This window comes from Microcaecilia unicolor, chromosome 7, assembly GCF_901765095.1.
Source record: "Microcaecilia unicolor chromosome 7, aMicUni1.1, whole genome shotgun sequence".
Taxonomy (NCBI): domain Eukaryota; kingdom Metazoa; phylum Chordata; class Amphibia; order Gymnophiona; family Siphonopidae; genus Microcaecilia; species Microcaecilia unicolor.
In genome coordinates this window covers 230,968,544-230,985,236 of record NC_044037.1, presented here as the reverse complement: position 1 = coordinate 230,985,236, position 16,693 = coordinate 230,968,544, and the positions used below count along the sequence as shown (strand labels likewise).

Here is a 16,693-nt window from a genome sequence, read left to right as displayed (position 1 = left end):
TTGTGAAATCTTTTCTGGAAGCAAGCAAGAGTCGGGAGACACTCTGGAAAACTCAACGAAACCCACACTCTCAACATCCAGACCGTGTGAGCCAGAGATTGGAGGTTGGGATGTAGAAGTGCCCCCTCGTTCTGCGTAATGAGAGCTGGAAAACATTCCAACTCCAGAAGAAGAGGGAATCCTATCTGACGCAGCTAGAAAGGAGCAATCAGAATCATGGCTCCACAATCTTGCTTGAGAATCAGCAAAGTCTTTTCCACCAGATGTAAGGGAGGATACGCATACAGAAAACCTGTCCCCCAAAGAAGGAGAAAGGCATCCGATGGTAGCCTGCCGTGAACCTGCAGCCTGGAACAGAACTGAGGGACTTTGCGATTGGACTAAGTAGCAAAAAGATCCACTGAGGGGGTATCTCACTTCCGGAAGATCTTTCGAACTATAGGCATGCTCAACAACCATGACTGTAGCATTATCCTGCTCAGCCTGTCGGCCAGACTGCTGTTTACGCCAATTAGATAAGTGGCTTGGAGAAAACATGCCGCGTTGCGGGCCCACCGCTACATCTGCATGGCATCCTGACTCAGAGGGCAAGATCCAGTACTCCTTTGTTATCGAGTGCATCACAACCCGATTGTTTGGTTGAATTAAAATAATTTGGTTGGATAGCCAGGAGGGATGCAACCTTCGTCAGCAGCTTTTGACTGAGTAAGGTGGACGGGACGCCTCAGAATCAAAATGGAGAGAATTAACCACCTCTGAGGGGAATTCCGAAGACTGGCGAACAGTTGGGTTACATCCTCTAGATACCCTAAACTTGATACCACTGGGAAGCTAGGATGCACTGAGCGGATGTCATGTGCAAAAGTGCCATGGGAGTTACGTGAACTGTGGAAGCCATGTGTCTAGAAGTCTCAATATGTACTGTGCTGTAATCTGTTGAGACGGGCAATCATCGTGTTAAGGGAACACATGCACTCCCAGTCCATGAAGATACGCTGCAACAACAGCCAGGCACTAGGAAAAAACATACTCTGGAAGCAAAGAGAGTATAAGTATCCTGTAAGTCCAGAGAGCATAACCAATCGTTTTCCTGAAGTATGGGAAGAAGGATGCCCAGGGAAAGCATCCTGAACCAAAATCTGTTTAGGCCCCTTATGTCTATGATGGGACGCAACCCACAAGGAAGGACCTGGAATAGAATCTCAACCCTTCTTGCCCTGGTGGAACGGGCTCGACTGCATTGGCGCTGAGAAAGGCAGAGAGTTCCTCTGCAAGTACTCACTTTTGATGGAAGCTAAAGGATTAAGCTTCCAATGAACAATGTGGAGGGTTTGATTCCAGATTGAGAATGTATCCTAACCGGACTATTTGAAAAAAACCCACCGGTTGGAGGATAAAAGAAGTCACCTTTGGTGGAGAAAATTTAAACTTCCCCCCCGACAGGCAGATTGGCCGGTACGGCCAGTCAAAAACCCCTCTCTGGTTCCTGGGGAATAGCTGCAGGGGCCTGATTAGGTGCACGCCGCTGACTAGAACGAGCGTGCTGAGGCATAGCCTGAACCGGCTGTCGAGAAGTAGGAGTATAGGTACGACCCCTTAAGGCACAAGGAAAACTACTCTTCTCTCTAAAGAACTTCCGAGATGAGGAAGTGTATGCACAGCATATCTACAATTTTCTGCTGAGTCTCCTCCTCCAGGAGAGAGGCACACAGTCATGAGAGTCTGCGCATCATTGTACCTAGAGCAGAAATCTAAATGTTACATTACAAGTGTCGAAAATGCCCTTGGACAGGAACCTGCGACACACCGTGTGCTACCTGACCACTTGGTGAAAAGGTTTAGCCTACTCCGGTGGGAATGCTCGTAACCGAAGTAAGTTCTTAGAACTCCTATCTGTTCTGAGTGGCAGAAGACTCAGGTGAAGATGGTAGTCTAGGACCTCGAGCATCTGGGCATTGGGATTCATAATCTCCACTGTAATGTCAGATGAACCATCATTGAACTGAGCTAACTACTCAAACAGAGCAGCTCAGATCCAAACGTGTCCGATATGGAGGCGCGGTAAGTTCTACTACGGGGTCGAGAAGTTGCCCCAGTAGGGTGCGAACACCCATACCAGAGGCAGCATCGGTGAAGGAGACCAGGTGAAAAGCTAGATGCCGCAGGAGGCGGTAGCACCCATGGCATCCAATGGTACCCATGGTCCCGAAGCCAAGGACAAAATCTGGAAATGCAAGGGAATCGAAACCAGACTGCCAGACCATGGCACCGACGGTACCGATGATACACATGGTACCGATGGCCCCCGGTACCAATGGTACCCATGGTACTTGGTACCGATGATAGTCATGATATCTGGTATCGATGGTACTCATGATACCTGGTACCGATGGTACCCATGACATGTGGTACCGATGGTACCCATGATATCTGGCACCAACAGCACCGACGGTACCGATGGTACACATGGCACCGACGGTGCTCATGACACCTGGTACCAATGGCACTGATGGTAACTGGTCATGATATCTGGTATCGATGGTACTCATGTGCCGACGGCATCCATGATACCTGATACCCATGGTATCCGCGGTACCGACGATACCTGATACTATGGTACCGATGGTACTCATGATACTCGGTACCGATGGGCGATGATACCTGGTACCGATAGTCGATGGTGCCCATGATACCTGGTGCCTATGGTGCCCATGATACCCGGTACCGACAGCACCCATGGCACCGATGACACTCGGTATCGACGGCACCCATGGTACCGAAGATACTCGGTACCCGACGGTACCGAAGATACTCGGTACCGACGGTACCCATGACACTCGGTACCGATGGTATCCACGGCACCGATGATACCCGGTACCGATGCACTGTTGATACCTGGTACCGGTGTATCGACGTCCAATGCCAGGATACCTCCATAACAGAGGGAGCAACGCTCTCGGCACCGACTGATGTCTGAAGCCCGGATACCTCCATAACAGAGGGAGCAAAGCTCTGGGCACCGATGGTACCGACACCCGCTGATGCGCCCGAATGACCTGCCAAGCAGGAGGCGCCGAGGCAGGTGGAGACCTATTCGATGCATAACTATACCCAGCGTGCATCGGTCTCTGTCGGACTCCAGAATGATCTCCTTTGGGCATCCCTGGCAGAGTAGAATACGTCTCGTCTTTGAGACACTACTTGCGCTTCACAGGGAGATGATCCGGCCCAAGACACATCCGCCGATGCGCCCGAATGACCTGCCAAGCAGGAGGCGCCGAGGCAGGTGGAGACCTATTCGATGCATAACTATACCCAGCGTGCATCGGTCTCTGTCGGACTCCAGAATGATCTCCTTTGGGCATCCCTGGCAGAGTAGAATACGTCTCGTCTTTGAGACACTACTTGCGCTTCACAGGGAGATGATCCGGCCCAAGACACATCCTCCGATGCGCCCGAATGACCTGCAGAGCAGGAGGCGCCGAGGCGGGTGGAGACTCACTTCAAAGGTTACACCACTGATTTTGTGTCACCAGGTTGCCCATTCAGTGGCTGACCAGGGATGCACCTGCTTAGGTCCCTGTTTTTTTCCTGTGACATACACCTTCACCACTTGTGGGACTTAAGGACAGTGGTGTGCTGAAGCAGGCTCTCACAGCTCCGGAGAGCCATTTGTAAAGTTGTAATAAATGGATCCTAAAAATGTGGGCTTGTTTAGTTTGCTGGCGAGAGAGAGCCCACAGATAACAATATACCAGCACTTTTATAAGAAAAAAGAAAAAGAGAAGCTTATATGCTTTGTCTTCCTTTCAGGCACAGCCCCTTGTGACTCTGGAAATTACTTAACTTTTCCTTGCCCCAGGTACAAAAAGTACCTGTATATATAAGCCACAATGAGCCTGCCATGAAAGAGTACAAATGAAAAAATAAAGAACACCCAAAAGGGTAAAATAAAAAAAGAGATTTTACTCCGAGGACCTGAAGAAAACACGAAGCACTAACGAACTCAGTGTCTCCTCAGACGAGGAAAAAGAAAAACTGAAGGGCGTGTCCGCACAGCGAGCGGGAAGAGGTGTGCGCACATGCGCAGTGCGATCGCTCGCGCGACGGAACGCCGTAGAAGAGATTTTTAGATTTTGCTTTAAAATCCTCCGGGGCCGACGTGGCGTCACCCCACTTGTGAGACTATCAGCCTGCTTGTCTTTGGAGAAAGAGCAAATAACTGGTTAAATAAAATACCTACAAGGGCTGTAAAGGAGTGGAGGACACAGAGTGGGCTGCTTGTACATAAGATGACGATGAGTAAGATTCTCATGAAAAGGCAGGATTAATTTGCTGTTTGAACCCATTTTTGTGAAAGAGCAGTGGCACAGAAATGTACCTGTTTGTTTAGAGTGTAGACAGCACAATCAAACCTGCAATCAATCAATAATTTAGAATTTAAAAGATAAACTCCCACTCTGCCATCCATCACTGAGGGTCCTCACCTTCTATTTTCTAACCAGAAATTAGGTACCTTTTTATGACCCTACATACTACTACATTTTGCAATAGAAGGGCATCTGTTTTCCCCAAAGACTACAATGCATCCTTGAGCCCTCCTATGTGCAACCTTCCCTTCCCACCACCTACCTTCCACTCAAAGTTGGGCACAGGAGAGCTGGCTGATTCCAAGGCTGACATAGAAACTAAAACCTGCTCTATGAACCCAAAACAGTCCACTAGCCCACCAATAATTTCACCAGTTTTCAAACGTTTTTACATGGTAAACCTTTATTTACCTCCCCACTAAACGCCCCCCTTCCCATAAAAATGTTATTTGAAAGCTGTTCTCTCCCCCACTCCAGGTATGGAAAAGGGAAAGGCAAGATGCAAGCTGGTTCAGTACATAGATACAGATACCCACAGTCCCAGATACACCCCAGATTTTCAAAGGGAAATTCTACAGGAGTTTCCAGGTATCTGCAAGTTCCCTTTAAGATCACCCTATTTCCAGAGCTCCACTGGTGCACACTGCACTACACAATGTCATTCTTTCCCAGCCCTATTAAATCTCCACCTAAGCTTTTTCATTTATTTTAATTCTGGCACTTTATGGATAAACCCATTCATATACTATTCAGACGTTTCAAAATGAAAGGAGGAAAATACCTCGGAGACTCAAAACATGGAACACTGTTCTAAAATCCTCTATATATCATCAGTCAGATATATAGACCTGATACTGTCTTGGTGTTTTTTATGGAAAACTAGAACCAAACAATAAATACTTTAATTGAATATACTTAATCTACCCTCAAAACCCACCAAAATAAAACAGAAGCTTCTTTATGCAGGACAGTTATCAGGTGGTTTTTCTGACCAATGATGTGTTCATTCAGTTTAAGCAGAAGAGAGCAGAGGCTGGCCAAAGGATGATCCAACACAGGAAATGGTGCTTAAATACACTTTATTTGCAACTTGAGTAGAAGGACCAGACACAGTCCATGTTTCAGAGCCACTAGCCACCTGTTTCAGGGGTCACAATCACACTCTTTGCAACCAAACAACTGTGTTTAAAACGCTGGTGTAGCAATCTCTTGTGCAGAACAGGAAAACAAGACAGTATGCTGATCAAATGAAGCTGCCCAACGGCTTCTACTCAAGCTGCAAATAAAGTGTATTTAAGCACCATATCCTGTGTTGGATCGTCCTCTGGCCAGTCTCTACTCTTTTCTGCTTGTGCTGTTTCTTCACAGAGGTTCTTCCTGTTTGCTGTGCATGATTTTCATTCAGTTTAAGCCTCTGACATCTCTCCCTCCTTTCATACTAAAAAGTCTAAATAATGTATGAATAGATTTACCAATAAAGTACTAGAACAAAAATAAATGAAAAAAAAACCCAAACAAACCACACTTAGGTGGAGATTTATTTCCCACTCGCGCTGTATTTCAGTTTAGCTCAGACTGTACAAGACCGAAAAATACAGTTTTCTTCTCTACCTAGTTCTCCTTTTCAAACAGTTCTTGTATGTCAAACAGATGCAATACTATGGACTCTTTTTTAAAAGTATATCCACGTGTAAATAGCAGGCTTTACACCTATAGGTTGCATACAAATGTAAATGGCACTTTTAGAAAGGCACTATTTACATGTGGAGATCCATACTATGCAGAGATTTGGAGTGGGATACTGCTGGAATTCGGGGCACCCCAACCTGGACGTCTCAATTCTGCTCTCTACATTCTATGTACAAAGGGCCTTTATCTGTTTTTATACTGCTGCATCTTATGCACTCTCTCATCTTCATGCTTTACTGACCTCTGTGCTGCAACTGCTGGCAGTAACGATCATGAAACCAAGGAATCTGAAACTCGGGGCCCTCCAGGCACACTGCTCTGTTCAGTTCCATAAGTCGGAATCGGATTCTCATATTTAAAGCTGCAGGCAGTGCTTAAATGGAAACAAAGATATTGCATAATAAACTATAATGCACTATAACCTGCTATAGCAGTGATGGCAAACCTTTCAGAGACTGAGTGCCCAAACAGCAACCCAAAATCAAATTATTTATCGCAAAGTGCCGGTACTCATTACGGGTGGGGTTACCACATGACTCCACCCCTATGATAGCCACACCCCTTACACCAGCCATGGCGCATATAAACAGACATCATTGAAAATATTATACTAGTATAGGAGGAAAAAATAACGATTTTTTTCTGGGGAGAGCACAGAGCTACATCCAAGACAGATGATCTTGTAGCTTATTTGCCTGGTTAATGTCAGACAACCTCCGAAGAGAGAGAAAACCATTCTCACTAGCTAAAATGCTAAGTGGCAGAGGCAGGTCTCATTCTGTTTCCTCTGTTGCGAGTGCTGTTGAACATCAGAAGAACGGCACAAAGGAAGCCTGGAATCGGGCTCCGGCTTCCCTTATGACACATTACCCGTTGTGCTCCGCCCCCCTTGCTCTGGGTGTATAGTACCACTGGCTCTGGTTTCTGATCTCAGCAGCCAGTTTTATTTATAGTATACAAACAGTATCAGCCAAGTAATGGGGCTGCAAAGGTTTCCACACTGACATAAAAGGACAAGAAATCACAAAACTAATTAAGCAGGAAAACAAGTAAAGATCAATTATGTAAAGGAGAATGTTTTGAAAGGATCAGTGTCACATCTGAAAATATATTTCTGGTTAGGGATCCCCTTGGGTGACTTTCAAGTCCTACTATAATTTAAAAAATAATTACTCCACTTCAGCTTCTGGAAAGGAAAATAACTGTCTCATAGTAGAAACCATTACTTGGAATGCAGAAAAAAGGCTTAACCCTTAAAAGCTCTATGCCAGGCTATTACGGAATGAGACCAGCTTTAAAGTTAAAATTCTGTATAAACCCACATAAGAAAGCAGAAAGGAATCAAACTCTTTGCACATACTTTCTAGTTGAGCATCCAGCTTGGCCAGGAAGTCGACACTGAATATAGTTTTTATCAAATCTTCAGGAAAATATTCTCCGATAGCCAAAGCATAGCCCAGCAGCACCAGCAGATGCGGCTCAAAGGAATCTTTGAAAAGAAACACAATCAGGAAAACAGTTCACGAATACATTATGGAGGCAACTTTCAAACAAAGCATGCATATTTCATCTGCGGGCACTTTTTGAGTGGAGGAGTAGCCTTAGTGCAGTTAGGTGAGATCCTGGGGAACTGGGTTCAATTCCCACTGCAGCTCCTTGTGAGTCTGAGCACGTCACTTAACTCTCCATTGCCTCAGGTACAAAAAAAAAACCCACTTTAGATTGTGAGCCCACTAGGGACAGAAAAAATACTTGCATATAATGTGTACAGCGCTGCATACATCTAGTAGCACTATAGAAATTATTAGTAGTACTTTTACCCACAGACTTTACATTCATTTTCTAAGGGAAAACATTCCTTTGAAAACTGACTCAGCAAAAGTACACATACAAATCTGCATCTACTATTTGTGCAGGCATTTTTTCTGTGGAACCTCAGGTTTAAACTTTAGGAAAGTGAAAAAATATGCATGTTAGTGCTCTCTCTGCTCGAACCCATGCCACTCCCACGCTAGCCTGCACTCAGAAGGTACAAAGTAAGGCACTGTACAAAGGATCCAAACAAAAACCAATGACTCACATATAATTTCAGTCTTAAAAGCCCAGCACTAACGTCTAACTAAAATAGTTCGAATGGTTATAATACAAGCTGCAGGGACCAGTCTGATGGTAGACTTGGGTTAGGTGTCAGGCCTTCTGCTCTCTGGTTCATCTAGAAAGGAAATGCAGCAGAGATAGAGTTCCTAGGCCTCATAGGGAAAGGAACTCATAGTAATTACACAACCTTGACACCTACTAGGGATGCAAAACATTATTTAACCAGTCTTATCATATAGATTGTAAGCTCTTTGAGCAGGGACTGTCTTTCTTCTATGTTTGTGCAGCGCTGCGTATGCCTTGTAGCGCTATAGAAATGCTAAATAGTAGTAGTAGATATTTAAATATTCATAACTTTTGACATAAACTAAGAAGTCACTCAAACCAGCCTGTGGTTGACTTCTAGCTTTCCCTTTCCCCATGTACTGGGCAGTTACCCACGTTGAGGCTTTTGGCCAATATGGAGAGGATGCAGGTACAATGGGAACGATAAATCTTTAAACCTTTCACATTTCAGTAACTTAAATGGTTAAATTTTATAAAAAATTATTGATATCCACTGTATCATCAACGATTTCGCTTATAAAAGGTAGAGGGCCATCAGGGGAACTTGCTTATGTGGAAATTAATTCCAATGCTAGATTCTACCATCTTAGCGTGTCACTGGTCCATGCTATCTCATCTTTTTCTATATAATTTTTATCTTTCTTTTGTCTTTATATCTTTTTATACTGATTTTACCTTTGTTAGTAAATTCTAATTTTACAGTCATTCATGTCAAATTTATAATAGTTCATATGTCTCACTCTCACATTTTGAAAGGAAGAAACAGAGCCAGTGAGAGCCACAGCATAAGGGGAAAAGCCTTAAAACAGCTGAGGCAAAACATGATCATTCAGCACAGAATTCCCCATGTTACATAAGATAAGTAATTGCTGAAGAGTGAGACACATAAACTATTATTTATTTATTTATTTTATTTATTTATTGCATTTGTATCCCACATTTTCCCACCTTTTTGCGGGCTCAGTGTGGCTTACAATATATTGTGAATGGTGGAAGTACAATTTGTTGCATTACGATTATAGGTTACACAGTGAAGAGTAATGGGAAGACAAAGTCAACGTCGAAATATAGTATGGGGAGTAGAACAATGTAATGTAACAATGGGGAATTGATAGGGCAATAAAACAATAACAAGAGGGTAGAGATTTAGGTGTGGTGAGAATACGGGGGAAGAGAACTCAGAAGAGAGTGTACTGATACATTTCTCTTAGTGTGTGTGGACTTCATGTTTTTTGATCCTTGCAGTAAGTTTTCTCAAAGAGATGAGTCTTCAATAGTTTGCGGAAGTCGGTTAGTTCGTAGATCGTTTTCAGGTTGCATGGTAGTGTATTCCAGAGTTGCGTGCTCTTATAAGAGAAGGTTGATGCTTGCAGTACTTTGTATTTTATGCCTTTGCACTTAGGAAAGTGGAGATTGAGGAGAGTTCGGGATAATCTTTTAGCGTTTCTGGGTGGCAGGTCTATTAAATCAGACATGTATGCAGGGGCTTCACCGTGGATGATTTTGTGGACTAAGGTGCATACTTTAAAAGTGATACGTTCCTTGAGTGGGAGCCAGTGTAGTTTCTCACGTAAGGGTTTTGCACTTTCGTATTTTGGTTTTCCGAAGATGAGTCTGGCTGCTGTATTCTGGGCTGTTTGAAGTTTCCTCAGTATTTGTTCTTTGCAGCCTGCGTATAGTGAGTTGCAGTAGTCCAGATGACTGAGTACGAGTGATTGTACTAGACTGCGGAAGACAGATCTTGGAAAGAATGGTTTTATTCTTTTCAATTTCCACATAGAGTAGAACATCTTTTTGGTTGTGTTGTTCGCGTGATTCTCGAGTGTCAGGTGGCGATCAATAGTGACTCCAAGGATTTTTAAGGTTTCTGAGATTGGCAGATTTAGTTTAGGTGTGTTAATAGCGGTAAATTTATTCGTGTTGTATTGGGAGGTAAGTACGAGGCATTGAGTTTTTTCTGCATTCAGTTTCAGTCGGAATGCATCTGCCCAGGTGTTCATAATGTGTAGACTTTGGTTGATTTCGTTGGAGATTCCGTTAATGTTTTATTTGAAAGGAATGTAAATCGTTACATCATCGGCATATATGTATGGGTTGAGGTTATAGTTTGATAGAAGTTTTGCCAAGGGGATCATCATTAGGTTGAAAATGGTTGGCGAGAGGGGGGATCCCTGCGGTACTCCGCATTCCGGTGTCCATGCAGCAGACGTGGTTGAATTTGATGTGACCTGATATGAGCGTAAGGTTAAGAACCCTTTGAACCAGTTTAGGACATTGCCTCCAATGCCAAAATATTCAAGAATGTGTAGTAGGATTCCATGGTCAACCATATCAAAGGCACTTGACATGTCAAATTGTAAGAGGAGTATATTGGTGCCGGTTGCAATCATTTGTTTAAATTTGGTCATTAGGGTAATTAATACTGTTTCTGTGCTGTGATTAGACCGGAATCCTGATTGGGCATCATGCAGTATGGAGAACTTGTTGAGATAGTCCGTGAGTTGTTCGGTTACCATCCCTTCGGTTATTTTGGTTATTAGTGGTATAGATGCTACTGGTCTGTAGTTAGTTATTTCGCTTGCGTTTTTCTTTGTGTCTTTGGGTATTGGGGTGAGTAAAATGTTTCCTTTTTCCTTTGGGAAAAGTCCATTTTGTAGCATGAAATTCACGTGGTTCGTTAGGTCTATTATGAATTGTTGAGGAGCTGATTTCATGAGGTTGTTAGGGCAGATGTCTAGTTTGCATTGAGATTTGGCGAATCTTTTGAGCATTTTAGAGATGAGGTCTTCTGACAGTAATTCGAATTCGGTCCAGGTCCTGTCTGCTGGATATATTCCGTCTTCTGGGTCTAGACAGTTTAGGAGTGTTGCGTATTCAATAGGGCTGGTGGGTATTTTAAGTCGTAATTGTATGATTTTCTCCTTGAAGTATTATGAAACCGTCATTAATGATTATAAAATTGGAATTTACTTACCAAGATAAAATCAGTAAAAAAAGATTAAAATGATATTAAAAAAAAAAGGTAGGATATCATGGACCAATGATGAGCTAAGGTGGCAGAATGCAGCATTGGAATTAATTTCCACATAAGCTAGGAACTGCACCTCTGATGGTCCTCTACATTTTATAAGTGAAACAGAGTTGATGATACAGTGGATGTTATAAGGATATCAGTAATTTTGGAATAAATCTGCTGCTTGAAGTTTATTATAGTAACCAACAGTATAGTTTTTTTTTTTTAATGACATTTACATGCCTAATACCTAGTGGCTAGATGAAGGATCCGTGATTGTAGGGTTCTGAAAGAAATTCTTAAATCAAGCCCTGCCAGAACTCAAGATTTTGACACCCACAGGCAAGACCATGCAGCAGATCTCACAGGATGGGGGAGGCTGCCAGAGAATCAATATGTTTATTAAAACTTGTATTTAATCACCATGCCATAATAGGATCTAAACAGTTAAATTCAAATAATTAAAAGAACTCCAATTAGCAATAGGAAAGACTTATTCATTCACACAAGATCAAACACAACCCTAAAAATCAAACAAACAGACAGAAGGCCATGCTGATTCACAGTATTTCTCAAGTAATCTAGTATACCTTCCCAGAATCATCTATCTGCATACCAAAAGCTAATTTAAAATAGTATGTATTTAAAAGAATCATAAATTTCTTAAAGTTCTCCTCTGCTTTAACATATTTAAGGAGCCTATTCCATAAGGAAGGAGCTAAACAGAAAACGTCTTTTCGCGCATAACTTGACAATGGGCTTTGGACAACGAGGGAAGCACTACTCTAAAATCTTGCAAGAATTGTAAAATTCTATTTGGAGTATATCAAATTATTAATGCACTTAAATAATCTGGTTGGCATAAATGAAAAGTGTGATGCATTAAACTCAAAGGTGGTGAATATGCATGAGATCTATTTTTAACAGAGGATGAGAGGCGCTCATATACAAAACTCATCACTAATCCCAACCTAAATTATGGAACTCAATATCCCTCAAACACTCTTACCTGCGGCACACCTCCAGGTATTTTAATGGTGTAACCTCACAAATCTGTACTACCCTCTCAGCAACAGACTTACATTCTATCAAGGGTTATAGTTTAAAGGGAGCTATAGTCTGCAGGCTCTGTTTAGCAGGGACTGTCACTTACATGTTTGTGTACAGCTCTGTGCATTTCTAGTAGTGTTACAGAAATAAGTAGTAGTATTAGTAGTAAACATCTAACCACATTATTTGAGTTTAACGTTTTCCTCGGGGCATACCCAGCCAGTCGGATTTTCAGGATATCCACAATATATATGCATGAGATAGATTTGCATGCAGTGCCTCCTTGGTACGTAACACTCTCATGCATATGCATTGTCGACGTCCAAAAACCTGACTGGCTGGATGTACCTGAAAACTGGGTTGAGAGCTACTGGACTAGAAGACTGGGCATTTAATGGCAGGTGAAATTTCATTTAAGCAAGAAGAAAGTAATGCACATAGGGAAAAATAATCCCAATCACAGGTACATAATATGCTGGGTTCCATGTTAGGAGTCACCACCCAAGAAAAAGATCTTGGGATTAAAGTGGATAATACATTGAAATTTTCAACCCAGTGTGCTGCTGTTGCTTGGAAAAGCAAACAGAATGTTAGAGATTATCTGAAAAAGGATGGAGAACTAAATTGAGTATCTCATTAATGCCTCGTATAGGTCTCTGGTGCTTCTAACCTTGCATACTGTGTGCAGTTTTGGTCAAACCATCTCCAAAAGGATGAAGTGCAACTAGAAATGCTTAAGGGATGGGTGACAAAAATGATTAAAGAGATGGAATACCTCCCTTATAAAGAAAGGCTAAACAGCTTGGAGAAAAGAGGATTGAGAAGGGGATATGACTGAACTTTATAAAATTATGAATGGAACAATTAAATATGGAATAGTTGTTTAACCTGTCAAACAACAAGAAAACAAGCGCATACTCCATTAAACTAATGACCAGAAGACTGAAAACAAATTGTATATATATATATATTTTTTTTTTTTTTTTTTTTTACACAGCACACAATTAAGTTGTGGAAACCTGCTGCCAGAGAACATGGGCAAGGTGACCAAAATAGTGGGATTCAGAAGAGGACTGGAAACGTTTCTGAAGGAAAGTCCATAAAAAATTAGCAGCCAGATAAACTTAAGAGAAACATTGCTCATCTCTGGACATGAACTATGGGAAATAGATCTACTTTTCAGGGTCTGCCCAGAACTTGCAGCCTGGACTGACCATTGGTTGTGATAGAATGATGAGCTTAACAGACCTTAGTCTAACTCAGCATGGCTTTTCCTGTGTTCTTAAGGTTCATCCTACAGTTTGGCATACTTACTCAAGTGAGGTCTGAAATGCTGGATACAAGCCTCAAAGAGCTGTTCTGCTTGAGGAGGATCATAGTTCAGGACCGTAAAGAGGAGAAGTATGGCATAGACTGCAGGAGGATGAATCTGGTCACACAAACATCAGCAACACAGTTAACTCAGAGTATATGTATAAACAAAACATTTGTATGCTAAGAAGCAAAAACAGTCCTTCATACTTCTACATGTAAATGTTATGGGTAATTTTATAATATGGGGCCACTCAAGTATCAAATAATACTCCTACAAAATACAAATAGAGATTTCTTCCTATGGTTATTTTCAAAGAGGTTTCCTCACAGGCCCATTTATCCAAATATAATTTGCAGGGAATATATTTTAAATGAGACAATTATGTTTTGAGATAGTCTGATTTGATAAACTGCTTCATGTAAAATATATTTCCTGCAAATTATATTTGAATAAATGGATCTATGATTATACTTGGGAAACCTCTCTAAAAATAATATAGAGAGAAATCCCTCTATATGATGGTCTCTATTTATATTTCGTAAGATTATTATTTGATACTTGGGTGGTTTTTGATTTTTATATATCTATAGGTACACCTAAAAGATTTTTAACTGATGATATTTTATAAAAGGGAACAGATGCCTATGTGCCTTTATAAAAAAATAAGGCTCCCAGAACTAATCCACACAGATGGCAATTCTACAAAGTGGGCACCTCCTTGTAAGGCAGCTTCAATGTCATGCCGGAAGAACCTATTCTACAATGGCATCTGGACACTCAGATTCTAGCAAAGAACACCGTCATAACCTGGCATCAGCGTGCTTTACAATTCTGTGCCTGCAGGTACACAGACCATACATCTGACATAACTAAGCATGCGTAACTTCTAAAAGTCTATAAGTTGCATGTGTAATTAGAAGTCATGCTCAAGTCCTGCCCATGCTCTACTCACATTTACGCCTCCTTAGCATTTGCATGCCGTTTATACTTAAGCGTGCCATTACAGAACAGCGCTTAGGGCGCTAACGCAGGGGTCGGTAACCTTGAACCCAGTCAGGTTTTTAGGATTTCCCCAATGAATATGCATGAGATCTATTTGCAAGCACTGCCTCCAAATAGATCTCATGCATATTCATTGGGGAAATCCTAAAATCCTGACTGGGCTGCAACCCTCGAGGACAGGAGTTGCCCACCTCTGCACCAACATGTGTAAGTGCTACTTTTTTGGCACACATACGTGTGCAAAGGGACACCTAACTGCAGGCACCTAGTTAGAGAATGGCCCTTACAGTACACAAATTTCAACTGCTGTGAAGAAGGTGTAAATTTGTGAATGACCTCTGTACAGGTACCCACTTATTTTATAAAATACACATATACATTACAACTCCAACCAAACTATGCTCCTGGTTTTACATGCCCAAAAAACATTTATAAAAATTAGCCCCATTCTGTGAAAATGTTATTGTACACAGAGAAGCAATGAAACAGGACAGCAACAATTGCCAAGTGCCAAATTTTAGGGAGGAATTTTTCTATTCTTGTATATGTATGCATTTTATTAGTTCATTTCAGAGATTTGTTAGAACCAAAATAAAGGAGGGGACTGTTCTCTCCTGTTATATTGAACTTTTTTTTGACAGAGAGATCATTACTGGGCAATTTTCCAAACCTTACAGGCAGGTGTAAAGTCTGTGGGTACTTTTACCTGTGACTTTTCCATCAACTTTCAAAGGGAAACTATGTATATACCTTCCCTTTGAAAGCTGCTCATGGAAAAAGTACCTGTTAAAAGTTCTGCATCTGCATCGTCCAGAGGCCTAGCTTTGAAAACACAAAACTACATGTTTTCTTGCCTCCCACAACCTATCCAAAAATAACACACCACATATTGGATTGGTAATTTTCAAACAAACACTTTTTTTTTTTTTTTTTTTACACAGTGTTAGTTTAGAGACTGGGAAAAACAGTGTGATATCTTCCAGTCAGGGTTTTCTTGATCACAATCACACATCAAAACAAAAAACAAAATCTGAGAGGGTTTTCTGCAATGAGAAAATTCACTATTTAAACCTACTCTTTGTTTTATATCTTTCTACCAGTACCTAGCCCACAATAGGAGAATTGCCTCCTATCCCATGATTATTAAATTTCTTCAGCAGTCTCTCATGAGACTTTGTCAAATGCTTTCTGAAAATCCACATACATTATAGTGCTCATTTTCAAAGCACATAGGTTACAATCAGGCTCATTTTCAAAGCACTTAGCCTCCCAAAGTTCCATAGAAACCTATGGAACTTAGCCTCCCAAAGTGCTTTGAAAATATGCCTCTATGTAACTTTGTAAGTCTATGTTCTTTGAAAATGAGCCTCTATATCAACTGGCTCGCCTTTATCGCTGTTTATTCCCTTGGCTAAACTCATGTTGGCTCTGCCCCATTAAATGTCATGCATGTCTATGTTGAGTTATTTTGTTCTGTATAATAGTTTCTACCATTTTGCCCAGACTCTGTTTGTAGTTTCCTGAATTACCCCGGAACCCTTTTTAAAATTGGCTTTATGTTGGCCACCCTCCCATCTTTCAGGTACCATAGATGATTTTAACTCGGAAGATGACACACCATGGTTCCATGTTATGAGGTTTAATTTTATATCAGTATTTACTGATAGTTAATAATGTGGGTTTATTTGACAGACGACAAGATTTTTTTTCCTCAGAGGAAAATTACATTCAAGTATGCTGGTTTCTGCCCTGTCATTATAGTGTTTCCAGTCTAAGGGCCTTTTTACTAAAGCTTAGTGCATGCTAACAGAATTATACCTACAGACTTCTTAGCATTTAGAACATACTAATTCTGTTAGCGAATGGTAAGCTTTAGTAAAAGGGCCCCTAAGTTTGTACCTGAAGCAAAGGAGGGTTAAGTGAATTTTCGAAAGTCACAAGGCGCATAAGTGGGATTTCAAACCTGGCTTCCCAGTCCACTGCACTAAGCATTAGACTATTTGTCACTCCACTGTATGTATATTTCATTTCCCCAACTCTCACACACCAAAACTTTGTTTTTCCCATCATTTCAAATTTTACAATAAATGT

The 16,693-nt window shown here is 41.5% G+C and overlaps 1 protein-coding gene across 3 annotated transcripts in view; it reads right to left on the bottom strand.

Moving 5' to 3' along the window:
* FASTKD1 (FAST kinase domains 1) overlaps positions 1-16,693 on the bottom strand; it is a 114,831-nt gene that overhangs the window by 32,396 nt on the left and 65,742 nt on the right. For all 3 annotated transcript variants that reach the window (XM_030208758.1, XM_030208755.1, XM_030208757.1), the window contains exons 10-12: positions 13,600-13,714; positions 7,420-7,548; positions 6,301-6,432 (exon numbers count right to left, since the gene is read on the bottom strand). In XM_030208758.1, the coding sequence (XP_030064618.1) occupies positions 6,301-6,432; positions 7,420-7,548; positions 13,600-13,714 (376 nt within the window). The remainder of the gene's footprint in view (positions 1-6,300; positions 6,433-7,419; positions 7,549-13,599; positions 13,715-16,693) is intronic.